At 36.2% G+C, this 27,884-nt stretch overlaps 6 protein-coding genes across 6 annotated transcripts; 3 read left to right on the top strand and 3 right to left on the bottom strand.

Annotated features, from left to right (window-relative positions):
* Positions 1-821: 821 nt before the first annotated feature.
* LOC128629070 (hemoglobin embryonic subunit alpha-like) lies at positions 822-1,916 on the bottom strand. The gene is made up of 3 exons (XM_053675314.1): positions 1,732-1,916; positions 1,433-1,640; positions 822-1,308 (listed from the first exon to the last, which is right to left on the bottom strand). Exons 1-3 carry the CDS (start codon positions 1,824-1,826, stop codon positions 1,180-1,182), a joined length of 432 nt encoding a protein of 143 aa, XP_053531289.1. The 5' UTR covers positions 1,827-1,916; the 3' UTR covers positions 822-1,179.
* Positions 1,917-4,603: 2,687 nt separating this feature from the next.
* Positions 4,604-5,525, top strand: LOC128629066 (hemoglobin subunit beta-like). The gene is made up of 3 exons (XM_053675310.1): positions 4,604-4,808; positions 4,918-5,140; positions 5,278-5,525. Exons 1-3 carry the CDS (start codon positions 4,717-4,719, stop codon positions 5,404-5,406), a joined length of 444 nt encoding a protein of 147 aa, XP_053531285.1. The 5' UTR covers positions 4,604-4,716; the 3' UTR covers positions 5,407-5,525.
* A 2,962-nt stretch (positions 5,526-8,487) lies between these two features.
* Positions 8,488-9,602, bottom strand: hbae1.2 (hemoglobin, alpha embryonic 1.3). The gene is made up of 3 exons (XM_053675312.1): positions 9,413-9,602; positions 9,114-9,321; positions 8,488-8,989 (listed from the first exon to the last, which is right to left on the bottom strand). Exons 1-3 carry the CDS (start codon positions 9,505-9,507, stop codon positions 8,861-8,863), a joined length of 432 nt encoding a protein of 143 aa, XP_053531287.1. The 5' UTR covers positions 9,508-9,602; the 3' UTR covers positions 8,488-8,860.
* A 4,125-nt stretch (positions 9,603-13,727) lies between these two features.
* LOC128629065 (hemoglobin subunit beta-like) lies at positions 13,728-14,664 on the top strand. Its single transcript, XM_053675309.1, has 3 exons — positions 13,728-13,947; positions 14,057-14,279; positions 14,417-14,664. Exons 1-3 carry the CDS (start codon positions 13,856-13,858, stop codon positions 14,543-14,545), a joined length of 444 nt encoding a protein of 147 aa, XP_053531284.1. The 5' UTR covers positions 13,728-13,855; the 3' UTR covers positions 14,546-14,664.
* Positions 14,665-17,677: 3,013 nt separating this feature from the next.
* Positions 17,678-18,779, bottom strand: LOC128629069 (hemoglobin embryonic subunit alpha-like). Its single transcript, XM_053675313.1, has 3 exons — positions 18,588-18,779; positions 18,289-18,496; positions 17,678-18,164 (listed from the first exon to the last, which is right to left on the bottom strand). The coding sequence occupies exons 1-3, from the start codon at positions 18,680-18,682 to the stop codon at positions 18,036-18,038; spliced, it is 432 nt and encodes a 143-aa protein (XP_053531288.1). The 5' UTR covers positions 18,683-18,779; the 3' UTR covers positions 17,678-18,035.
* Positions 18,780-26,442: 7,663 nt separating this feature from the next.
* Positions 26,443-27,450, top strand: LOC108256960 (hemoglobin subunit beta). Its single transcript, XM_053675467.1, has 3 exons — positions 26,443-26,655; positions 26,765-26,987; positions 27,125-27,450. The coding sequence occupies exons 1-3, from the start codon at positions 26,564-26,566 to the stop codon at positions 27,251-27,253; spliced, it is 444 nt and encodes a 147-aa protein (XP_053531442.1). The 5' UTR covers positions 26,443-26,563; the 3' UTR covers positions 27,254-27,450.
* Positions 27,451-27,884: the final 434 nt, after the last annotated feature.

Here is a 27,884-nt window from a genome sequence, read left to right as displayed (position 1 = left end):
CAATTATTTGAAGTCTGCCAGTACCTGGAGCTCTTTCTGAGTGGTCCTTGGTTCTTGGGCTACTCTTCTGACTATTCTTCTGACTCCCTGGTCAGATATCTTGTGAGGAGATCCTGTGCGTGGCCGTTTGATGACGGGGTGATGTTGCTTCCACTTGTGGATAATGGCCCCAATGGAGCTTACTGGAGTATTCGGAAGTTTTGAAATACGTCTGTATCCAATTCCATCAATATGTTTTGCGACAAATTTAAGTTGCACAGATAGGGGGTATAATTACTTACAGATTTCAGCTGGTTCCAGGTCTTACCTTGCCTTGGAGAACTGCTTTTTCTTAGAGTGTTCAATACTTTTTTCCTGTGTCATTCCACTTTATTACACATGAACTGATTTATGGACTTCAATATTGTGAATTCTTTATATTTCCAGATTTCTTGAGTTAATACTGATGTCTGGTGAAAATTCCATTTCAGAATTGAACTAAGATTTTTTTGAGTGAAAACTGTTGCCACACTTCTTGAGTAAATTTCACTTCAGTATGTTTTTGTATTGGATAGCTGAAGCAAACAGGAGTTCATTGATAAGCAGGATTACCAAGTGAAGCCAAAGTCATCCTTCTGCATCTGTGCAGTGACACTAAAGGCTTCTGGCCATGCTTCAGTAGGCCTATTTGACATGTTGGGAGTGAGACTGTGTTGTTAAAGTTATTTGTTCAGTTTAAATCATTATCATCTTGGCGGAACTCAAGGGGTTTCAATTAATGTGTGCTGAAGCAGGCTGTGTTTGGAATATAATAAAATGTGGATTTGGATTAAAGGTCAGTTATATCCAAGTTTAATAATAAATGTAAATCACAATGGGATGACAACACCTCTTTTAACTGAACACGCTTCACATTTGTTAGTCCTGTGTGTGTTAAACCTATGGCATTCGTGTTACATAAAAATATTATATGTTCGTTTACTTTTCCCTCCACTACCACTATCAGCTTGTTTTTGTTGTGAATCTAATACAACCACACATTAATACTTAAATACAAAGTTTCACAGAAGACACATAACATGTTTAATGACAGGCAAAAATCATATTGTTTTATATTTAGATCAAATGAGGACAATTACTAGATCTGAGAAAGAAATATTGTGCGTGTGGGTGTCTCTGTTCTTTGGCCTGCAGAACTTCTTATCTGTACTTCTCGGAGAGAGCCAGGGACACGGCAGCGAGAAACTTATCCATAGCCACATGTATCTCAGGAGTAAAGTCAGCGGGGAACAGGAGGGCCAGAACCACAAGCAAATTGTGGGATAGGATCTACAAGGAAAGGGAAAAAACATCAAGATTTAACAAGCATGTTGTTGCACAGGATCTACCTGTACAGGTAAAACAAGATGTAAATATTACAGAGCAAATGAAGATGGGATTAAGATGAACTTGCCTTGAAGTTGGCCGGGTCAACACGCAGCTGGAAAGCATGCAGCTGGCTTAGGTTGAGCAACCCATTTGTCAGGTCATCGATTTTGTCGACAGCCTCTCCAACGCCAGACAGAACCATCTTTCCGTGCTTCTTTATTTGCTCAGAGCCAAGGCTAAAGTCATTCCAGTGGGAAAAATAGGTCTTGGTCTGCGGGTAGACAGTCAGCATCCTGCATAGACACATTACATAGAGTTAGTCCTCGGTATCGGAAGAGGAATCGAAATGGATTGCAAAAGGAGAAAGGTTACTCAAGCACCTACCTGAACAGAGCTTGGCCACCGATGTCTTCAGCTTTTGGGGCGATCGTGGCCCAGAAGGCTTTGACGGCGGCTTTGTCCTTGGCAGACAGACTCATGGTTTTGGAGTGGTTTTGAAGAAGACTTTTGTAAACTGCCTCAAAAACAAATCACCCTTTTATACAAGGACTCGGAGCTGTCACACCCATGACCCACCTCAAAAACCTAACAACTTGGGTTCATTTTAAAAGTCAAAGATTAGACTACGCTTCTGCTGCTTGAAATAGATAACTTTCACGCCTGATCGGAAACAAAGTGCTCATTCAACTAGGATATTTTACCCCCCCCCCCCCCCCCCCCCCCCCCCCAAAAAAAAATGTAAATAGTCTAATCAGCCCAGAGAAAAAATTACACAAAATTAAAGAAAGATCAATGTTAATCTGAGCTGCATTTTTAAAATAATTTAATTTGTTTTAATTTATATTTGACCCATTGTTAAAATACACCAGTATTTTTATTGAAAAGATATAAGTGGGCTGAATTAAAAATATCAAACATATATTATTTGTTGGCGTATGGTTATAAAGGTGCATGTTATTAATTGCACAATTAAATCTATGAATTAATTCATATATTTCTTTAATCTTTCACATTCTTTGTTTTTCCGCTACAGTCCAAACGCTGCAGTCAAACTGGGCAAGCAATGATTTACTTATGATCAGTTTAATGCTGCATATTTTTTCTTGGCAATTAAATGTGTGTGATCTTATGAAGGCTGGCAAGAAAATTTGGGTATTTCAGTCTAAATACGTTAAGAGCAAAAGGTTTCCATGGGTGTGACTGTCAAAGATTGCAGTCTCTTCCTATTCACTCAATACAGCTAGTTTCAGTAGATTACACTGCACTGTGGTTACCATGATAATTCATAACCTAGTACTAATAGCCTATAATCTAAACTTTTAAAACGGTCTTAAATTCCGATGAAGTTCAGTCCTGTTTGGTAAATTTTCACAGCAAGAATTTGGGAGAAATGTCTGAATTCGTCTAGAGGTGTTTCATCACTGAAAAAAGTGATTAAAATGAATTACATTAACACAATTTGTTTTCCTATCATGGTCATTTTGATCATGTATTTTCAAAGCCATGAATATATTCCAACCCAATACTCTTCCCGAAGCGGAGGATCAAACCTGGCTCACCTGCTGTTCTGTGACAGACATTTGACCATGCAGGCTTATAGCTCAAAACATCTCTGCATACTCAGTAGTATGCCTATGTGACGTTCTGTAGTCTATTTCCCACCTTTTCTCCCTGCTTATTCTTTATTTCCCAGTCTACCTTATTCACCTGCTGCTAAGTTATGCTTTCCCATTTAACCCGATGACCCGTTAGTCCTACTTCCACAGTACATGTCAAAAAAGGCACGTCTGTGAATAGTTTGTGCAGAGAGCACTTTAACATTTAAAACAGAAATAACAACGTTTTGTCTTAGAGGGAAAAATAAGTTTTAATCCGAACAACATAATAATATGTTAATACACCTTTTACACCCACATTAACTCGCCTCCACTCTAAAAAGTGATTATGACCTTAGGTAGCTTTTACATATTGATATAATATCCATGTTAATACAAAAAGTTAAGTTCGTAAATGTACGAATTACTATTTCATTAATTTAACGTAAGCCTACAACTATTTAACTATTTACGTTTTACTAACTTATATTTGACTTAAGAGGAAATTCTGCTGTGGAAGTTAAACTTTGCACGAAGTTTGAACTTTAACCAACACCAGTGTGCACTGGTAGACCTACAGTTTGAAATATTGGCATTCAGTGCAAATAGTACTGAAAAGTTTTGCTGTGCTTTATGTTCATTAATTGTCTTCCATATGCTGATGTGTTGAGGGACAACGTACACATGGAAAATGATGGTTGTGTGAGCCACAAGTAGTAAAGGTTTAGGGCTTTAGGCTTTTGGGTTTGTTTCAGTTAGATATTGAACAGCATATTTTCCGTGAAAAAAAAAATGCACTTACACCTCTACTCTGTGCACTTTGCTTCTTCTGGAACTCAATTAATGGATCTTGTATGGTAGCACTACTTGTATTGTTCTCTGCTTGATAGATCGCTTTGCTCGTATTTTTCTAATTTGTAAGTCGCTTTGGATAAAAGAGTCTCCTAAGTGAATAATGTAAATGTAAATGTAATATTGAACAGACTATATCTTTCCACTGAACAGCTGCTTACAAGGGTGAGTAGTATTTCTGACATACTATATAGAATATATTTGAAAAACAATACATGAACGTTACAGAATACATGTTAAGTTTTAAAAGCAACAAGAACAACATCATGGGGATTTGAAAAGTACCAATTTCATCTTCTTCAGCTTTAGAAGCACTTTGCGCGCACATCCGATTGATTTTGCTTGCACTAATAAAATATATTATAATTATTATCGTTTATATATATATATATATATATATATATATATATATATATATATATATATATATATATATATGTGTGTGTGTGTGTGTGTGTGTGTGTGTGTGTGTGTGTGTGTGTGTGTGTGTGTGTAGTTATTAAGCGAAATTGAGTTGCAATCTACACACTTAGGAAATAAAATTGCATCCAAAATCCCGGGGGAACATTTAAAGGTTCCATGTAGAACTCTTCAGAACATTTCTGATAGTACCCTTTTAGAAAGACAGGAACCCCTAAATATCCGAATAACCTTTTTTTTCTAATAATGTACTCACGTACTACAGGGTTAGTAAGTAGTGTTATTGTATTACATATTCTTGAATGAATTCTATGAAAACCGTTTTGTAAGAGACATACACATATCTGATATGACCCCATGAATGAACCCATCCCAAACTGTGCGCCCAATCGCCTGAATCTGGGAGGAGTAGTCAAATGAATATATAAGCTGGGGACCAAGGCTGTTTGCGTCTATTACTCTTTGTTCAATAAGACATTCAGAAACCCCAAAAGCCAGCAACATGGTTCAGTGGACAGACTTCGAGCGCACTACCATCCAGGACATCTTTTCCAAGATCGATTACGAGTCTGTCGGTCACCAGGCACTGACAAGGTACATTTATGCAAATATGTATTATCAGACCCAAAGAAATATTTCAATAAATGACTTGAGAAGACTTCAGGAATTAACAATTATAAGTACTTTTTTTAATGCTACTCAGGTGTCTGGTCGTGTACCCATGGACCCAGAGGTATTTCAGTAAATTCGGAAACTTGTATAACGCCGCTGCCATCTTGGGAAATCCCAAAGTTGCTGCCCACGGCTTGACGGTAATGCGTGGTCTGGAGAAAGCTGTGAAGAACATGGACAACATTAAGAGCACTTACGCCGACTTGAGTGTGCTGCACTCTGAACAACTGCACGTGGATCCCCAAAACTTCAGGGTGCGTCTTATTTCATTTATTTGTAAGCCATTACTTCTGTTACTTAATTCACTGCCAGTTTAACATTTAGCCCACATTAATCTCTCGTTCTATAACTTAACCTGTGTTCATTCTTTATCCTCTGTTTCCTCCTGTAGCTGTTGGCTGACTGCATTACCATTGTAGTTGCCTCTGTCCTGGGTGCTAACTTCACAGCTGAAGTGCAGGCAGCTCTGCAGAAGTTCCTGGCGGTCATAGTCTCCGCACTCGGGAAACAGTACTATTAGATGCTGAATGTGCTTTTATGGCCAGAGATTTATCAGAAATTATCGGAAACTTTCTGCGTTTTCTGCGTTGAAGTGGAACTTTTGTTGTTTAAAGCAAATAAATGTTATAATAATCAGTACTCAGTCATGTCTTGTGGTTCTTAATAAACCGTTTATTTGTAAGGTGGACGATTACAACCAACTTCCAAAGTGATTTCAAATAAATGCATTTTGTAAGTGATATGATGATAATTATCCAACTGCTGCAAAAACACATTTTCACCCTCTGAAAGCCTCTGAAAATTATGTTGATGATATTATTACTATTATTATTATTATTATTAGTAGTAGTAGTAGTAGTAGTAGTAGTAGTAGTTTAGCTATGGTAAAATGGAGGCAGTTCTCTGAGTTTTTGCGTGAGAGACAAAAATCTCATTAACATAAGCCTTAAAAATAACCCTTAAACCACTGAACTTATGAAATATGTATTTATTACCTATAGTTGCACTGCATTGTGCCGCATTGTAAACAAATACAAAAAAAAAAGTATAAACTTTTTTTGGAATTTGTGGTGTTTACACCTGAAGAAAACATTTCAGTGGTTCAGTAAATATGATAAATGCACGCTAAGAAGAAGCGGTTCCTAGAGATTGCAGCTGTGGGGGAACCTTAAAAGGTTCATTTAAAAAAAAAATCCTTTTGGAACGTTCTCTTTAATTGGAAGCCTCTCTTAAAGGTGCATTGATGACCCATTAGAGATCCTTTTTGAAAATGTTTTTAGACATCCTTCATATAATAATAATAATAATAATAATAATAATAATAATAATAATAATAATAATAATAATAATAATTCCCATTTCACAACATAGACACAACACGCTGGTTCTCCATAAAATGTTTAATACATAAATATACATTTGAGCACAATACAGCACTGAACAATTAGATATAAAGGAAATAATTAACTTTAGACCGTTGAATTTTTAAATTATTTTCGTGGCCGCATTACCACGTCTTGTGTAGCTTATTTTTCAGTTCCTTACGTAACACACACCTTAATGTTATTATGACATTAAGTTCATATTATTTTCATAGCGTATCAAAAAGCTCATAGTAATTATGACAGGTTATGTTGTCTTACCTCAGATATTATCGCCGCTCCACTCACGCCTGTTTGTGCGCGAGACAGATATTTGGAGATTCAGTACTTTGCGGGGTGTACCACTTCCACCTGCACTGTAAAAAAAAAAATTGACTCAATATATGGAGTGACCTTTTTCCACTGTTTTTTTTTTTTTTTTTTTTTTTTTTGAGTTTTGAGTTTTGAGTTTTGTGAACTTCAATAGAAAAGTTCACTTAACAAATAAAAAAGTAATTGTAACTTATCAAATTTAGTTAGGAAAACTTAAGTTAAGTCATCTCGACTTCTTTATTTAACTGCAGTCTAAGTTGGCTCAACTAGCATTTAAGTTAGACTTACTCATATTAATAGTGCATTCAAGTTAGATGTACTCAATATTAGTACATTAAATAAATAAAATTGTATCCAAAATGAGAATAAAAGTATAATATTATCAAAAAACACAGCATTATCACACTTCAAAGGCTCAGTACATTTATTGTCTACAAACACACAGTATAAGCCTTGTACACAAGTTGACCATTAAAATATTTCTGAAGCACACAAACCAGTGTGTAATTATGATCAGAATCCATTTAAAGTATTAGTTCACCCAAAAATAATAATTTACTGATAATTTACCCCAGGTCATCCATGCCTGTGTCTTCATCGGAACACATAGGTCCATAAAACGTAAATGAATGGGTGCCAGAACTTTCAGTCCAAACAGCAGATAAAGGCCGCATCAAAGTATTCCATGCAATTCCACCGTGCAAATGAATGTGTTCTGAAGCCAAACGTAAGATCTATGCAAAACAATGGGAAAAAAAATTAAACTTAATTAGTTATAAAGTCATAAAATTTGTGGCTAAAACCTAAATTGTATATTACATTATTTCTAAATTCAGATGTCTGGCCGCAGTATTCAGGTGTGTTTTGGTCCGTTGTTCTAAACATATCGTCTTTAAATCTTATTAAATTGGATTCGAGTCAGGTGATTGACTGGGCCATTCTAACACCTTGATTTATTTACTCTGAAACCAATGGTCAGTTTCCTTTGCTGATTGTTGTCCTGCTGGAAGGTCCACCCGCGTCTCATCTTCATCATCCTGGTGGATGGCAGCAGATTCTTCTCAAGAATCTCCTGGTAAAGGGCTCCATTCATCGTTCCTTCAATTATATGAAGTCTGCCAGTACCTGGAGCTCTTTCTGAGTGGTCCTTGGTTCTTGGGCTACTCTTCTGACTATTCTTCTGACTCCCTGGTCAGATATCTTGTGAGGAGATCCTGTGCGTGGCCGTTTGATGACGGGGTGATGTTGCTTCCACTTGTGGATAATGGCCCCAATGGAGCTTACTGGAGTATTCGGAAGTTTTGAAATACGTCTGTATCCAATTCCATCAATATGTTTTGCGACAAATTTAAGTTGCACAGATAGGGGGTATAATTACTTACAGATTTCAGCTGGTTCCAGGTCTTACCTTGCCTTGGAGAACTGCTTTTTCTTAGAGTGTTCAATACTTTTTTCCTGTGTCATTCCACTTTATTACACATGAACTGATTTATGGACTTCAATATTGTGAATTCTTTATATTTCCAGATTTCTTGAGTTAATACTGATGTCTGGTGAAAATTCCATTTCAGAATTGAACTAAGATTTTTTTGAGTGAAAACTGTTGCCACACTTCTTGAGTAAATTTCACTTCAGTATGTTTTTGCATTGGATAGCTGAAGCAAACAGGAGTTCATTGATAAGCAGGATTACCAAGTGAAGCCAAAGTCATCCTTCTGCATCTGTGCAGTGACACTAAAGGCTTCTGGCCATGCTTCAGTAGGCCTATTTGACATGTTGGGAGTGAGACTGTGTTGTTAAAGTTATTTGTTCAGTTTAAATCATTATCATCTTGGCGGAACTCAAGGGGTTTCAATTAATGTGTGCTGAAGCAGGCTGTGTTTGGAATATAATAAAATGTGGATTTGGATTAAAGGTCAGTTATATCCAAGTTTAATAATAAATGTAAATCACAATGGGATGACAACACCTCTTTTAACTGAACACGCTTCACATTTGTTAGTCCTGTGTGTGTTAAACCTATGGCATTCGTGTTACATAAAAATATTATATGTTCGTTTACTTTTCCCTCCACTACCACTATCAACTTGTTTTTGTTGTGAATCTAATACAACCACACATTAATACTTAAATACAAAGTTTCACAGAAGACACATAACATGTTTAATGACAGGCAAAAATCATATTGTTTTTTATTTAGATCAAACGAGGACAATTACTAGATCTGAGAAAGAAATATTGTGCGTGTGGGTGTCTCTGTTCTTTGGCCTGCAGAACTTCTTATCTGTACTTCTCGGAGAGAGCCAGGGACACGGCAGCGAGAAACTTATCCATAGCCACATGTATCTCAGGAGTAAAGTCAGCGGGGAACAGGAGGGCCAGAACCACAAGCAAATTGTGGGATAGGATCTACAAGGAAAGGGAAAAAACATCAAGATTTAACAAGCATGTTGTTGCACAGGATCTACCTGTACAGGTAAAACAAGATGTAAATATTACAGAGCAAATGAAGATGGGATTAAGATGAACTTGCCTTGAAGTTGGCCGGGTCAACACGCAGCTGGAAAGCATGCAGCTGGCTTAGGTTGAGCAACCCATTTGTCAGGTCATCGATTTTGTCGACAGCCTCTCCAACGCCAGACAGAACCATCTTTCCGTGCTTCTTTATTTGCTCAGAGCCAAGGCTAAAGTCATTCCAGTGGGAAAAATAGGTCTTGGTCTGCGGGTAGACAGTCAGCATCCTGCATAGACACATTACATAGAGTTAGTCCTCGGTATCGGAAGAGGAATCGAAATGGATTGCAAAAGGAGAAAGGTTACTCAAGCACCTACCTGAACAGAGCTTGGCCACCGATGTCTTCAGCCTTTGGGGCGATCGTGGCCCAGAAGGCTTTGACGGCGGCTTTGTCCTTGGCAGACAGACTCATGGTTTTGGAGTGGTTTTGAAGAAGACTTTTGTAAACTGCCTCAAAAACAAATCACCCTTTTATACAAGGACTCGGAGCTGTCACACCCATGACCCACCTCAAAAACCTAACAACTTGGGTTCATTTTAAAAGTCAAAGATTAGACTACGCTTCTGCTGCTTGAAATAGATAACTTTCACGCCTGATCGGAAACAAAGTGCTCATTCAACTAGGATATTTTACCCCCCCCCCCCCCCCCCCAAAAAAAAAAAAATTACACAAAATTAAAGAAAGATCAATGTTAATCTGAGCTGCATTTTTAAAATAATTTAATTTGTTTTAATTTATATTTGACCCATTGTTAAAATACACCAGTATTTTTATTGAAAAGATATAAGTGGGCTGAATTAAAAATATCAAACATATATTATTTGTTGGCGTATGGTTATAAAGGTGCATGTTATTAATTGCACAATTAAATCTATGAATTAATTCATATATTTCTTTAATCTTTCACATTCTTTGTTTTTCCGCTACAGTCCAAACGCTGCAGTCAAACTGGGCAAGCAATGATTTACTTATGATCAGTTTAATGCTGCATATTTTTTCTTGGCAATTAAATGTGTGTGATCTTATGAAGGCTGGCAAGAAAATTTGGGTATTTCAGTCTAAATACGTTAAGAGCAAAAGGTTTCCATGGGTGTGACTGTCAAAGATTGCAGTCTCTTCCTATTCACTCAATACAGCTAGTTTCAGTAGATTACACTGCACTGTGGTTACCATGATAATTCATAACCTAGTACTAATAGCCTATAATCTAAACTTTTAAAACGGTCTTAAATTCCGATGAAGTTCAGTCCTGTTTGGTAAATTTTCACAGCAAGAATTTGGGAGAAATGTCTGAATTCGTCTAGAGGTGTTTCATCACTGAAAAAAGTGATTAAAATGAATTACATTAACACAATTTGTTTTCCTATCATGGTCATTTTGATCATGTATTTTCAAAGCCATGAATATATTCCAACCCAATACTCTTCCCGAAGCGGAGGATCAAACCTGGCTCACCTGCTGTTCTGTGACAGACATTTGACCATGCAGGCTTATAGCTCAGGTCAATTTAATGCTATAGCCTATAATTATTTATTCCCGTCAGCACTAACATCCTCGCAAGCTTTTAAAATATAATTGGTTTTTATTAATACTACATGAATTGATCACGCTCACTCTACATAAATCAATCTAGCTATAAGAAATTTGTTTACGTTAAGTTGAGTGTAAACAACGAAAATCAGTTTGAATGTGAAACTTGTTGATATATGTTTATGTACACTATACATTATATATTCTCTTAAATCTGACCGACCATATATTCATTTTTTTTCAGTGATGGCATCAGTAAATCATATTTCACTTATAGAAATAAAATTTTTAAAAAGCTCTCCAAATTCATCAATATAATACAAATACAGTAGGCCAAGTGATTACTACATATTAAGATGAAGTTCTATAATATTCTATAATTAATTTCTTACATAGCAATATAACAACAGGGAATAGAACATCTTCAATATTTTCAAAATAGCCAGTATTTTCTAAAACTCAGTATGAACAGATTAAGTAAAAATCACAATAAAAAAACAACACTATAGCATTGATTAATTTCCTGCAGTAGGAGCATAACAAATGATTTTAAATAATAAACAAACATGGATATCAATTTGTAAAATTACATGAATACAGTACAGCAAGCAAAAAATATCTTCATACTAAGTCGTAAGTGCTATATTTCCCAGTCTACTTATTTCCTTGCTTCTTAAGGTACTTCATGAAAAAATAGGCCTACATACATTCCCACAGGCTCCATCAGTGCGTCATTTAACCAGCTGGGTCTGCCCCCTACATCTATATGTACAGTTAATGTTCATGCGTATACACATATCTATATCTATATCTATATATATAAAAGTATAAAACTGTATCATAAATAGATTTGTCAACTTTCCACACTTCAAATTACTCCCAGTATTTTGACTGTTTTTTTAGTGGACCTCATACCTCTCCTCTCTATATTCACCTATGATGCCATTAGTAAAAACAAGAGATTGCAAAACAATCATTTCCTCTGTTGACACTGTATTAACAGTTGAATTGACTTTATTTCAAGTTTTACAGACTTTTGAATATAATATTTTTTTTTATTTACGGACACAATCACCTCCGACTTTCACCAACATGTGTTTTTCCCCACTCAAATGAATTCTTTCCTCAGATTGAATGCCATAGAAATGTCCTTACTTCCACATTAGATTTTGCCATGTACTGGCTCAATGCTTTTCTAATATAGACTCTGTCTCCATACACAGCTAATTTATTTCTTTATTATTGTTTAATTGTGTTATTTTATAACTCAAGCCTTTACATTTCTTGCACCGTCTTTTTGACCCCATAAATCAGGAGCACCTCCTACTGGTAGAAAGGCAAAATGCTTTGATCAGGCACAGTACATTTGAACATAACTACATTTCTTACAGCATTAACAACAGAGAAGAAATATTTTATCCTTCATGTTTTGCAAGTAAAAAGGGGCATTAAAAATAAACATCAGCATAAATCACTAAAATTATATGAACACTGAACAATAAAAAAATCTCTGCATACTCAGTAGTATGCCTATGTGACGTTCTGTAGTCTATTTCCCACCTTTTCTCCCTGCTTATTCTTTATTTCCCAGTCTACCTTATTCACCTGCTGCTAAGTTATGCTTTCCCATTTTACCTGATGACCCGTTAGTCCTACTCCCACAGTACATGTCAAAAAAGGCACGTCTGTGAATAGTTTGTGCAGAGAGCACTTTAACATTTAAAACAGAAATAACAACGTTTTGTCTTAGAGGGAAAAATAAGTTTTAATCCGAACAACATAATAATATGTTAATACACCTTTTACACCCACATTAACTCGCCTCCACTCTAAAAAGTGATTATGACCTTAGGTAGCTTTTACATATTGATATAATATCCATGTTAAAACAAAAAGTTAAGTTCGTAAATGTACGAATTACTATTTCATTAATTTAACGTAAGCCTACAACTATTTAACTATTTACGTTTTACTAACTTATATTTGACTTAAGGGGAAATTCTGCTGTGGAAGTTAAACTTTGCACGAAGTTTGAACTTTAACCGACACCAGTGTGCACTGGTAGACCTACAGTTTGAAATATTGGCATTCAGTGCAAATAGTACTGAAAAGTTTTGCTGTGCTTTATGTTCATTAATTGTCTTCCATATGCTGATGTGTTGAGGGACAAGGTACACATGGAAAATGATGGTTGTGTGAGCCACAAGTAGTAAAGGTTTAGGGCTTTAGGCTTTTGGGTTTGTTTCAGTTAGATATTGAACAGCATATTTTCCGTGAAAAAAAAATGCACTTACACCTCTACTCTGTGCACTTTGCTTCTTCTGGAACTCAATTAATGGATCTTGTATGGTAGCACTACTTGTATTGTTCTCTGCTTGATAGATCGCTTTGCTCGTATTTTTCTAATTTGTAAGTCGCTTTGGATAAAAGAGTCTCCTAAGTGAATAATGTAAATGTAATATTGAACAGACTATATCTTTCCACTGAACAGCTGCTTACAAGGGTGAGTAGTATTTCTGACATACTATATAGAATATATTTGAAAAACAATACATGACCGTTACAGAATACATGTTAAGTTTTAAAAGCAACAAGAACAACATCATGGGGATTTGAAACGTACCAATTTCATCTTCTTCAGCTTTAGAAGCACTTTGCGTGCACATCCGATTGATTTTGCTTGCACTAATAAAATATATTATAATTATTATCGTTTATATATATATATATATATATATATGTGTGTGTGTGTGTGTGTGTGTGTGTGTGTGTGTGTGTGTGTGTGTGTGTGTGTGTGTGTGTAGTTATTAAGCGAAATCGAGTTGCAATCTACACACTTAGGAAATAAAATTGCATCCAAAATCCCGGGGGAACATTTAAAGGTTCCATGTAGAACTCTTCAGAACATTTCTGATAGTACCCTTTTAGAAAGACAGGAACCCCTAAATATCCGAATAACCTTTTTTTCTAATAATGTACTCACGTACTACAGGGTTAGTAAGTAGTGTTATTGTATTACATATTCTTGAATGAATTCTTTGAAAACCGTTTTGTAAGAGACATACACATATCTGATATGACCCCATGAATGAACCCATCCCAAACTGTGCGCCCAATCGCCTGAATCTGGGAGGAGTAGTCAAATGAATATATAAGCTGGGGACCAAGGCTGTTTGCGTCTATTACTCTTTGTTCAATAAGACATTCAGAAACCCCAAAAGCCAGCAACATGGTTCAGTGGACAGACTTCGAGCGCACTACCATCCAGGACATCTTTTCCAAGATCGATTACGAGTCTGTCGGTCACCAGGCACTGACAAGGTACATTTATGCAAATATGTATTATCAGACCCAAAGAAATATTTCAATAAATAACTTGAGAAGACTTCAGGAATTAACAATTATAAGTACTTTTTTTAATGCTACTCAGGTGTCTGGTCGTGTACCCATGGACCCAGAGGTATTTCAGTAAATTCGGAAACTTGTATAACGCCGCTGCCATCTTGGGAAATCCCAAAGTTGCTGCCCACGGCTTGACGGTAATGCGTGGTCTGGAGAAAGCTGTGAAGAACATGGACAACATTAAGAGCACTTACGCCGACTTGAGTGTGCTGCACTCTGAACAACTGCACGTGGATCCCCAAAACTTCAGGGTGCGTCTTATTTCATTTATTTGTAAGCCATTACTTCTGTTACTTAATTCACTGCCAGTTTAACATTTAGCTCACATTAATCTCTCGTTCTATAACTTAACCTGTGTTCATTCTTTATCCTCTGTTTCCTCCTGTAGCTGTTGGCTGACTGCATTACCATTGTAGTTGCCTCTGTCCTGGGTGCTAACTTCACAGCTGAAGTGCAGGCAGCTCTGCAGAAGTTCCTGGCGGTCATAGTCTCCGCACTCGGGAAACAGTACTATTAGATGCTGAATGTGCTTTTATGGCCAGAGATTTATCAGAAATTATCGGAAACTTTCTGCGTTTTCTGCGTTGAAGTGGAACTTTTGTTGTTTAAAGCAAATAAATGTTATAATAATCAGTACTCAGTCATGTCTTGTGGTTCTTAATAAACCGTTTATTTGTATGGTGGACGATTACAACCAACTTCCAAAGTGATTTCAAATAAATGCATTTTGTAACTGATATGATGATAATTATCCAACTGCTGCAAAAAGACAACATTTTCACCCTCTGAAAGCCTCTGAAAATTATGTTGATGATGATGATATTATTACTATTATTATTATTATTATTATTAGTAGTAGTAGTAGTAGTAGTAGTAGTTTAGCTATGGTAAAATGGAGGCAGTTCTCTGAGTTTTTGCGTGAGAGACAAAAATCTCATTAACATAAGCCTTAAAAATAACCCTTAAACCACTGAACTTATGAAATATGTATTTATTACCTATAGTTGCACTGCATTGTGCCGCATTGTAAACAAATACAAAAAAAAAAATTATAAACTTTTTTTGGAATTTGTGGTGTTTTACACCTGAAGAAAACATTTCAGTGGTTCAGTAAATATGATAAATGCACGCTAAGAAGAAAAGGTTCAAAATTGAACCTTTAGCGGTTCCTAGAGATTGCAGCTGTGGGGGAACCTTAAAAGGTTCATTTAAAAAAAAAATCCTTTTGGAACGTTCTCTTTAATTGGAAGCCTCTCTTAAAGGTGCATTGATGACCCATTAGAGATCCTTTTTGAACCTGTTTTTAAACATCCTTCATATAATAATAATAATAATAATAATAATAATAATAATAATAATAATAATAATAATAATAATAATAATTCCCATTTCACAACATAGACACAACACGCTGGTTCTCCATAAAATGTTTAATACATAAATATACATTTGAGCACAATACAGCACTGAACAATTAGATATAAAGGAAATAATTAACTTTAGACCGTTGAATTTTTAAATTATTTTCGTGGCCGCATTACCACGTCTTGTGTAGCTTATTTTTCAGTTCCTTACGTAACACACACCTTAATGTTATTATGACATTAAGTTCATATTATTTTCATAGCGTATCAAAAAGCTCATAGTAATTATGACAGGTTATGTTGTCTTACCTCAGATATTATCGCCGCTCCACTCACGCCTGTTTGTGCGCGAGACAGATATTTGGAGATTCAGTACTTTGCGGGGTGTACCACTTCCACCTGCACTGTAAAAAAAAAAATTGACTCAATATATGGAGTGACCTTTTTCCACTGTTTTTTTTTTTTTTTTTTTTTTTTTTTTTGAGTTTTGAGTTTTGAGTTTTGTGAACTTCAATAGAAAAGTTCACTTAACAAATAAAAAAGTAATTGTAACTTATCAAATTTAGTTAGGAAAACTTAAGTTAAGTCATCTCGACTTCTTTATTTAACTGCAGTCTAAGTTGGCTCAACTAGCATTTAAGTTAGACTTACTCATATTAATAGTGCATTCAAGTTAGATGTACTCAATATTAGTACATTAAATAAATAAAATTGTATCCAAAATGAGAATAAAAGTATAACATTATCAAAAAACACAGCATTATCACACTTCAAAGGCTCAGTACATTTATTGTCTACAAACACATAGTATAAGCCTTGTACACAAGTTGACCATTAAAATATTTCTGAAGCACACAAATCAGTGTGTAATTATGATCAGAATCCGTTTAAAGTATTAGTTCACCCAAAAATAATAATTTACTGATAATTTACCACAGGTCATCCATGCCTGTGTCTTCATCGGAACACATAGGTCCATAAAACGTAAATGAATGGGTGCCAGAACTTTCAGTCCAAACAGCAGATAAAGGCCGCATCAAAGTATTCCATGCAATTCCACCGTGCAAATGAATGTGTTCTGAAGCCAAACGTAAGATCTATGCAAAACAATGGGAAAAAAAATTAAACTTAATTAGTTATAAAGTCATAAAATTTGTGGCTAAAACCTAAATTGTATATTACATTATTTCTAAATTCAGATGTCTGGCCGCAGTATTCAGGTGTGTTTTGGTCCGTTGTTCTAAACATATCGTCTTTAAATCTTATTAAATTGGATTCGAGTCAGGTGATTGACTGGGCCATTCTAACACCTTGATTTATTTACTCTGAAACCAATGGTCAGTTTCCTTTGCTGATTGTTGTCCTGCTGGAAGGTCCACCCGCGTCTCATCTTCATCATCCTGGTGGATGGCAGCAGATTCTTTTCAAGAATCTCCTGGTAAAGGGCTCCATTCATCGTTCCTTCAATTATTTGAAGTCTGCCAGTACCTGGAGCTCTTTCTGAGTGGTCCTTGGTTCTTGGGCTACTCTTCTGACTATTCTTCTGACTCCCTGGTCAGATATCTTGTGAGGAGATCCTGTGCGTGGCCGTTTGATGACGGGGTGATGTTGCTTCCACTTGTGGATAATGGCCCCAATGGAGCTTACTGGAGTATTCGGAAGTTTTGAAATACGTCTGTATCCAATTCCATCAATATGTTTTGCGACAAATTTAAGTTGCACAGATAGGGGGTATAATTACTTACAGATTTCAGCTGGTTCCAGGTCTTACCTTGCCTTGGAGAACTGCTTTTTCTTAGAGTGTTCAATACTTTTTTCCTGTGTCATTCCAATTTATTACACATGAACTGATTTATGGACTTCAATATTGTGAATTCTTTATATTTCCAGATTTCTTGAGTTAATACTGATGTCTGGTGAAAATTCCATTTCAGAATTGAACTAAGATTTTTTTGAGTGAAAACTGTTGCCACACTTCTTGAGTAAATTTCACTTCAGTATGTTTTTGCATTGGATAGCTGAAGCAAACAGGAGTTCATTGATAAGCAGGATTACCAAGTGAAGCCAAAGTCATCCTTCTGCATCTGTGCAGTGACACTAAAGGCTTCTGGCCATGCTTCAGTAGGCCTATTTGACATGTTGGGAGTGAGACTGTGTTGTTAAAGTTATTTGTTCAGTTTAAATCATTATCATCTTGGCGGAACTCAAGGGGTTTCAATTAATGTGTGCTGAAGCAGGCTGTGTTTGGAATATAATAAAATGTGGATTTGGATTAAAGGTCAGTTATATCCAAGTTTAATAATAAATGTAAATCACAATGGGATGACAACACCTCTTTTAACTGAACACGCTTCACATTTGTTAGTCCTGTGTGTGTTAAACCTATGGCATTCGTGTTACATAAAAATATTATATGTTCGTTTACTTTTCCCTCCACTACCACTATCAACTTGTTTTTGTTGTGAATCTAATACAACCACACATTAATACTTAAATACAAAGTTTCACAGAAGACACATAACATGTTTAATGACAGGCAAAAATCATATTGTTTTATATTTAGATCAAACGAGGACAATTACTAGATCTGAGAAAGAAATATTGTGCGTGTGGGTGTCTCTGTTCTTTGGCCTGCAGAACTTCTTATCTGTACTTCTCGGAGAGAGCCAGGGACACGGCAGCGAGAAACTTATCCATAGCCACATGTATCTCAGGAGTAAAGTCAGCGGGGAACAGGAGGGCCAGAACCACAAGCAAATTGTGGGAAAGGATCTACAAGGAAAGGGAAAAAACATCAAGATTTAACAAGCATGTTGTTGCACAGGATCTACCTGTACAGGTAAAACAAGATGTAAATATTACAGAGCAAATGAAGATGGGATTAAGATGAACTTGCCTTGAAGTTGGCCGGGTCAACACGCAGCTGGAAAGCATGCAGCTGGCTTAGGTTGAGCAACCCATTTGTCAGGTCATCGATTTTGTCGACAGCCTCTCCAACGCCAGACAGAACCATCTTTCCGTGCTTCTTTATTTGCTCAGAGCCAAGGCTAAAGTCATTCCAGTGGGAAAAATAGGTCTTGGTCTGCGGGTAGACAGTCAGCATCCTGCATAGACACATTACATAGAGTTAGTCCTCGGTATCGGAAGAGGAATCGAAATGGATTGCAAAAGGAGAAAGGTTACTCAAGCACCTACCTGAACAGAGCTTGGCCACCGATGTCTTCAGCCTTTGGGGCGATCGTGGCCCAGAAGGCTTTGACGGCGGCTTTGTCCTTGGCAGACAGACTCATGGTTTTGGAGTGGTTTTGAAGAAGACTTTTGTAAACTGCCTCAAAAACAAATCACCCTTTTATACAAGGACTCGGAGCTGTCACACCCATGACCCACCTCAAAAACCTAACAACTTGGGTTCATTTTAAAAGTCAAAGATTAGACTACGCTTCTGCTGCTTGAAATAGATAACTTTCACGCCTGATCGGAAACAAAGTGCTCATTCAACTAGGATATTTTACCCCCCCCCCAAAAAAAAAATTACACAAAATTAAAGAAAGATCAATGTTAATCTGAGCTGCATTTTTAAAATAATTTAATTTGTTTTAATTTATATTTGACCCATTGTTAAAATACACCAGTATTTTTATTGAAAAGATATAAGTGGGCTGAATTAAAAATATCAAACATATATTATTTGTTGGCGTATGGTTATAAAGGTGCATGTTATTAATTGCACAATTAAATCTATGAATTAATTCATATATTTCTTTAATCTTTCACATTCTTTGTTTTTCCGCTACAGTCCAAACGCTGCAGTCAAACTGGGCAAGCAATGATTTACTTATGATCAGTTTAATGCTGCATATTTTTTCTTGGCAATTAAATGTGTGTGATCTTATGAAGGCTGGCAAGAAAATTTGGGTATTTCAGTCTAAATACGTTAAGAGCAAAAGGTTTCCATGGGTGTGACTGTCAAAGATTGCAGTCTCTTCCTATTCACTCAATACAGCTAGTTTCAGTAGATTACACTGCACTGTGGTTACCATGATAATTCATAACCTAGTACTAATAGCCTATAATCTAAACTTTTAAAACGGTCTTAAATTCCGATGAAGTTCAGTCCTGTTTGGTAAATTTTCACAGCAAGAATTTGGGACAAATGTCTGAATTCGTCTAGAGGTGTTTCATCACTGAAAAAAGTGATTAAAATGAATTACATTAACACAATTTGTTTTCCTATCATGGTCATTTTGATCATGTATTTTCAAAGCCATGAATATATTCCAACCCAATACTCTTCCCGAAGCGGAGGATCAAACCTGGCTCACCTGCTGTTCTGTGACAGACATTTGACCATGCAGGCTTATAGCTCAGGTCAATTTAATGCTATAGCCTATAATTATTTATTCCCGTCAGCACTAACATCCTCGCAAGCTTTTAAAATATAATTGGTTTTTATTAATACTACATGAATTGATCACGCTCACTCTACATAAATCAATCTAGCTATAAGAAATTTGTTTACGTTAAGTTGAGTGTAAACAACGAAAATCAGTTTGAATGTGAAACTTGTTGATATATGTTTATGTACACTATACATTATATATTCTCTTAAATCTGACCGACCATATATTCATTTTTTTTCAGTGATGGCATCAGTAAATCATATTTCACTTATAGAAATAAAATTTTTAAAAAGCTCTCCAAATTCATCAATATAATACAAATACAGTAGGCCAAGTGATTACTACATATTAAGATGAAGTTCTATAATATTCTATAATTAATTTCTTACATAGCAATATAACAACAGGGAATAGAACATCTTCAATATTTTCAAAATAGCCAGTATTTTCTAAAACTCAGTATGAACAGATTAAGTAAAAATCACAATAAAAAAACAACACTATAGCATTGATTAATTTCCTGCAGTAGGAGCATAACAAATGATTTTAAATAATAAACAAACATGGATATCAATTTGTAAAATTACATGAATACAGTACAGCAAGCAAAAAATATCTTCATACTAAGTCGTAAGTGCTATATTTCCCAGTCTACTTATTTCCTTGCTTCTTAAGGTACTTCATGAAAAAATAGGCCTACATACATTCCCACAGGCTCCATCAGTGCGTCATTTAACCAGCTGGGTCTGCCCCCTACATCTATATGTACAGTTAATGTTCATGCGTATACACATATCTATATCTATATCTATATATATAAAAGTATAAAACTGTATCATAAATAGATTTGTCAACTTTCCACACTTCAAATTACTCCCAGTATTTTGACTGTTTTTTTAGTGGACCTCATACCTCTCCTCTCTATATTCACCTATGATGCCATTAGTAAAAACAAGAGATTGCAAAACAATCATTTCCTCTGTTGACACTGTATTAACAGTTGAATTGACTTTATTTCAAGTTTTACAGACTTTTGAATATAATATTTTTTTTTATTTACGGACACAATCACCTCCGACTTTCACCAACATGTGTTTTTCCCCACTCAAATGAATTCTTTCCTCAGATTGAATGCCATAGAAATGTCCTTACTTCCACATTAGATTTTGCCATGTACTGGCTCAATGCTTTTCTAATATAGACTCTGTCTCCATACACAGCTAATTTATTTCTTTATTATTGTTTAATTGTGTTATTTTATAACTCAAGCCTTTACATTTCTTGCACCGTCTTTTTGACCCCATAAATCAGGAGCACCTCCTACTGGTAGAAAGGCAAAATGCTTTGATCAGGCACAGTACATTTGAACATAACTACATTTCTTACAGCATTAACAACAGAGAAGAAATATTTTATCCTTCATGTTTTGCAAGTAAAAAGGGGCATTAAAAATAAACATCAGCATAAATCACTAAAATTATATGAACACTGAACAATAAAAAAATCTCTGCATACTCAGTAGTATGCCTATGTGACGTTCTGTAGTCTATTTCCCACCTTTTCTCCCTGCTTATTCTTTATTTCCCAGTCTACCTTATTCACCTGCTGCTAAGTTATGCTTTCCCATTTTACCTGATGACCCGTTAGTCCTACTCCCACAGTACATGTCAAAAAAGGCACGTCTGTGAATAGTTTGTGCAGAGAGCACTTTAACATTTAAAACAGAAATAACAACGTTTTGTCTTAGAGGGAAAAATAAGTTTTAATCCGAACAACATAATAATATGTTAATACACCTTTTACACCCACATTAACTCGCCTCCACTCTAAAAAGTGATTATGACCTTAGGTAGCTTTTACATATTGATATAATATCCATGTTAATACAAAAAGTTAAGTTCGTAAATGTACGAATTACTATTTCATTAATTTAACGTAAGCCTACAACTATTTAACTATTTACGTTTTACTAACTTATATTTGACTTAAGGGGAAATTCTGCTGTGGAAGTTAAACTTTGCACGAAGTTTGAACTTTAACCGACACCAGTGTGCACTGGTAGACCTACAGTTTGAAATATTGGCATTCAGTGCAAATAGTACTGAAAAGTTTTGCTGTGCTTTATGTTCATTAATTGTCTTCCATATGCTGATGTGTTGAGGGACAAGGTACACATGGAAAATGATGGTTGTGTGAGCCACAAGTAGTAAAGGTTTAGGGCTTTAGGCTTTTGGGTTTGTTTCAGTTAGATATTGAACAGCATATTTTCCGTGAAAAAAAAATGCACTTACACCTCTACTCTGTGCACTTTGCTTCTTCTGGAACTCAATTAATGGATCTTGTATGGTAGCACTACTTGTATTGTTCTCTGCTTGATAGATCGCTTTGCTCGTATTTTTCTAATTTGTAAGTCGCTTTGGATAAAAGAGTCTCCTAAGTGAATAATGTAAATGTAATATTGAACAGACTATATCTTTCCACTGAACAGCTGCTTACAAGGGTGAGTAGTATTTCTGACATACTATATTTCATACTATATTATATACTACATTTCCAAGGCGCTACACTCCAAGTGACTGCCTATCGTAAGTACATCTTCCAATAATAACATTCAGTATAATCAATGTTCAACTAAAAATTCGGAAAAGGTAATACATACTATAGAGACTGTGTCTGTTCCCCGAGCTATTCAAATATATAGAAAATCTCGGAAAGTCGATCTTCGTAACCTAATTAACATAAAATTAAATCATATTGAATGCACAGCCAGCACTTTTGATCTGAGGCTAGGACTATTAAACATTAGATCTCTTGCGTCTAAGGCTCTTATTGTTAACGACATCATTACTGATCAGGAATGTAATTTAATGTGTTTAACGGAAACTTGGATTAAACCAAATGAGTACATAGCATTAAATGAAGCCAGTCCTCCTGGATACAGTTATGTACATCAGCCTCGTTCAGCTGGTAGAGGAGGAGGTGTTGGATTCATCCATAGTCAAAATCTAGTCGTCACACAAAAACCTAAGCATAAATTTAATTCTTTTGAAATTCTTTATACCAGTATAAGTTATGTAGCCACAAAAAATAAGTCAATTCCTCTAATTATTATTTACAGACCCCCAGGGCCATATACTGAATTTCTTAGTGAATTTGCAGACTTTGTCTCAAACCTGGTTGTGTCTGTAGATAAAGCATTAATCGTCGGAGACTTTAATATTCATTTTGATAACCTGGAAGACCCTCTAAGAATAGCGGTTGTGTCCATCTTAGATTCAGTAGGGATTAATCAGAATGTAATCGGGCCTACTCATAATGGTGGTCACACTCTTGACCTCATACTAACATACGGACTAAGTATAGAAAATATTATCATTTTTCCGCAGTCTGGAGTTGTCTCAGACCATTATCTTATCTCGTTCATAATACGTATTGATCATAATATTTCCACCTCGTCTCGCTACCGTGTAAAACGTACCTACACTTCAGCTACTGCACCAAGCTTCATAAATAACCTCGCAGAAACATCAATTAGATTTGGATCACCGTCAGATCACACAGAACTCGATCAGGCGACTGAAAGCTTGGAGTCAACACTCCGCTACACTCTATCTAGAGTGGCTCCACTCAAAAGGAAAATAATTAGAGAAAAAAAATTAGCACCCTGGTATAACGATCAAACGCGAACCTTAAAACAGACAACTCGGCAATTAGAACGTAAATGGCGTCAAACCAAACTGGTGATATTTCAAATAGCATGGAAGGAGAGCCTACTGAAATATAGGAAATCTCTTGGCGATGCTAGAAAAATCTATTTCTCCACCTTAATAGGAGACAACAAAAACAATTCTAGATTCCTTTTCAACACAGTAGCAAAATTAACTAGGAATAAAACCACTACAGAGAGAAACACTCAATCATTACATAGCAGTGAAGATTTCATGAAATTTTTCAATGATAAGGTTGAAAATATTAGACGTGAAATACAGGCCATTAAATTAAAACTGGACAGTACTGTAACAAACCCATTACATGACAGTGTAGCAATATCAGATCAATGTTTAGAGTGTTTTGCTCCGCTTAGAGAGACCGAACTAGCTACATTAATCTCTTCAGCAAATTCATCAACTTGCATACTAGATCCCGTACCTACATGTTTGTTTAAACAGATTGGTCCAGTAGTAATTGAGCCACTTCTAAATATAATCAATTCTTCCCTAAGCAGTGGCTATGTACCTAAATCACTTAAATTAGCAGTTATTAAACCCTTGATTAAAAAACCTGATCTTGACCCGTCTCAATTGTCCAGCTATAGACCAATATCAAATCTCCCCTTCATCTCTAAGATTTTAGAAAAGGTTGTAGCAAAGCAGTTATGCTCGTACTTAGATAGGAATAACATTCATGAAATGTATCAGTCAGGATTTAGACCTCATCATAGCACAGAGACAGCGTTAGTTAAAGTAGTAAATGACCTTCTACTGACTTACGATCAGGGTTGTGTCTCGCTGCTTGTGTTACTCGACCTTACTGCAGCTTTTGATACTATAGATCACACTATTCTCCTTGATAGATTAGAAAATGTTGTTGGTATTAAGGGAACAGTCCTCTCCTGGCTCAGGTCTTATCTGACCGATCGTTATCAGTTCGTAGATGTAAATGGTGAATTCTCCATGCGTACTGAGGTTACTTTTGGAGTTCCACAGGGTTCTGTTTTAGGCCCACTGCTCTTTACTTTATATATGCTACCCCTAGGTCAAATTATTCGTAAACATGGAATTAGCTTCCACTGTTATGCTGATGATACACAGTTGTATGTTTCAGCGAAGCCAGAGGACAGACATAAGCTTAGTAAAGTTGAGGATTGTGTAAAGGACATTAGACATTGGATGTTAATTAACTTCCTTCTGCTTAATTCTGATAAAACAGAAATACTTTTATTAGGCCCACGTGTAGCTAGAAGTATCCTTTCTGATCACATGGTTACTCTGGATGGTCTTTCTGTTTCATCATGTGCAGCAGTTAAAGACCTTGGAGTGATTATTGACTCCAGCCTATCATTTGATGCTCATGTAGATAATATTGATAGGATAGCCTTCTTTCATCTCAGAAATATTTCTAAAATAAGAAACATATTGTCACTACATGATGCGGAAATACTAGTTCATGCATTCGTCACCTCTAGATTAGATTACTGTAATGCCATACTGTCTGGATGTTCCAGTAGGAATATAAATAAGCTCCAATTAGTCCAGAATGCAGCTGCTAGAGTCCTAACTAGAACTAGAAGATACGACCATATCACACCGATATTATCCACACTGCATTGGCTCCCAGTAAAATCTCGCATTAATTATAAAATACTCTTATTAACCTATAAAGCACTAAACGGTCTCGCGCCACAATATCTAAGCGACCTTTTGGTTTTATATGATCCGCCACGCCTACTTAGATCAAAAGATGCAGGCTATCTGACGGTACCTCGAATAGTGAAGGCTACAGCAGGGGGAAGAGCTTTCTCTTATAGGGCCCCACAGTTATGGAACAGTCTTCCTATTAGTGTTCGGGACTCAGACACAGTCTCAGTGTTTAAGTCTAAGCTTAAAACGTATTTGTTTACTCAAGCCTACCCTGACTAGATTCTGTTCTACTTTCTCCCTCTCTCCTTTCGCCGAGCCCCACACGAATTTATGGAGATACTAGAGATCCTGATCCTTTCAGCCTCTGGATGGAGCTCAAATCTTCTTTAATTCCAGACTGCTGGGACTACGGCTGCTCTTAACACCATACAGACTTCATATAAATCCATAATGAACTTTTTCACAATATCTGTTGTTACCCAGATGAGGATGGGTTCCCTTCTGAGTCGGGTTCCTCTCAAGGTTTCTTCCTCTTAAAACATCTTAGGGAGTTTTTCCTTGCCACCGTCGCCACTCAGTGGCTTGCTCAGTTGGGATAAATTCGCACCTTTAATATCTGTATACCGTGTTGATATTTCTGTAAAGCTGCTTTGAGACAATGTCTATTGTAAAAAGCGCTATACAAATAAAATTGAATTGAATTGAATTGAATATATAGAATATATTTGAAAAACAATACATGAACGTTACAGAATACATGTTAAGTTTTAAAAGCAACAAGAACAACATCATGGGGATTTGAAACGTACCAATTTCATCTTCTTCAGCTTTAGAAGCACTTTGCGTGCACATCCGATTGATTTTGCTTGCACTAATAAAATATATTATAATTATTATCGTTTATATATATATATGTGTGTGTGTGTGTGTGTGTGTGTGTGTGTGTGTGTGTGTGTGTGTGTGTGTGTGTGTGTGTGTGTGTGTAGTTATTAAGCGAAATCGAGTTGCAAACTACACACTTAGGAAATAAAATTGCATCCAAAATCCCGGGGGAACATTTAAAGGTTCCATGTAGAACTCTTCAGAACATTTCTGATAGTACCCTTTTAGAAAGACAGGAACCCCTAAATATCCGAATAACCTTTTTTTCAAATAATGTACTCACGTACTACAGGGTTAGTAAGTAGTGTTATTGTATTACATATTCTTGAATGAATTCTTTGAAAACCGTTTTGTAAGAGACATACACATATCTGATATGACCCCATGAATGAACCCATCCCAAACTGTGCGCCCAATCGCCTGAATCTGGGAGGAGTAGTCAAATGAATATATAAGCTGGGGACCAAGGCTGTTTGCGTCTATTACTCTTTGTTCAATAAGACATTCAGAAACCCCAAAAGCCAGCAACATGGTTCAGTGGACAGACTTCGAGCGCACTACCATCCAGGACATCTTTTCCAAGATCGATTACGAGTCTGTCGGTCACCAGGCACTGACAAGGTACATTTATGCAAATATGTATTATCAGACCCAAAGAAATATTTCAATAAATGACTTGAGAAGACTTCAGGAATTAACAATTATAAGTACTTTTTTTAATGCTACTCAGGTGTCTGGTCGTGTACCCATGGACCCAGAGGTATTTCAGTAAATTCGGAAACTTGTATAACGCCGCTGCCATCTTGGGAAATCCCAAAGTTGCTGCCCACGGCTTGACGGTAATGCGTGGTCTGGAGAAAGCTGTGAAGAACATGGACAACATTAAGAGCACTTACGCCGACTTGAGTGTGCTGCACTCTGAACAACTGCACGTGGATCCCCAAAACTTCAGGGTGCGTCTTATTTCATTTATTTGTAAGCCATTACTTCTGTTACTTAATTCACTGCCAGTTTAACATTTAGCCCACATTAATCTCTCGTTCTATAACTTAACCTGTGTTCATTCTTTATCCTCTGTTTCCTCCTGTAGCTGTTGGCTGACTGCATTACCATTGTAGTTGCCTCTGTCCTGGGTGCTAACTTCACAGCTGAAGTGCAGGCAGCTCTGCAGAAGTTCCTGGCGGTCATAGTCTCCGCACTCGGGAAACAGTACTATTAGATGCTGAATGTGCTTTTGACGGAGAGGACCAACAAAACATTTGCGTTTTTAAAAACGACCCTGTACTTGTAAAAGAAAATAAACGTCTAAATAAAACAACCAATATTAATTTGAGAGTTGTGTGGCCGATTCGTTGTACGTTTAGGAATTTTTCTACCCAAAAATAACTATCTAAAATAAGACAGGCATTTATTTCCATGCAAATAAAAACTGTTTCCATTTGGATTACTGTATGCTGATATATTTCAACTCGTGACAGACAAACTAGAGAATATCAATTTAAATGATGAATGAATGAATAAGGGAAATATGTTTTTCTTTTATTTGTCCTAAAAACATGTCATCAGAAGACGGTTGAATGAAAAGACCAAGACAAAATGCTCCCTATATAATAATAAATAATTATATAATATTATAAGTTAATTATTTTCCTTCTTAGGACAAGGTTAACATTCTCTGAGGCAAAATGCAGAGCAGGCCCAGTTCACCTCGATTAGTCCGTTAACAACTACATAGAGAAGATGCTACACCCCTCACTGTGTCAGTTCTGTGTTGCAAGTGGTTAGGGAATGGGGTGAATTCAGATGTACTGGGAGTTTTTGAAATGGTCTAAGCATTCTTGTTATTATTT

Source organism: Ictalurus punctatus, chromosome 24 (assembly GCF_001660625.3).
Source record: "Ictalurus punctatus breed USDA103 chromosome 24, Coco_2.0, whole genome shotgun sequence".
Lineage (NCBI taxonomy): Eukaryota > Metazoa > Chordata > Actinopteri > Siluriformes > Ictaluridae > Ictalurus > Ictalurus punctatus.
This window is presented reverse-complemented; position numbering and strand designations above follow the sequence as displayed.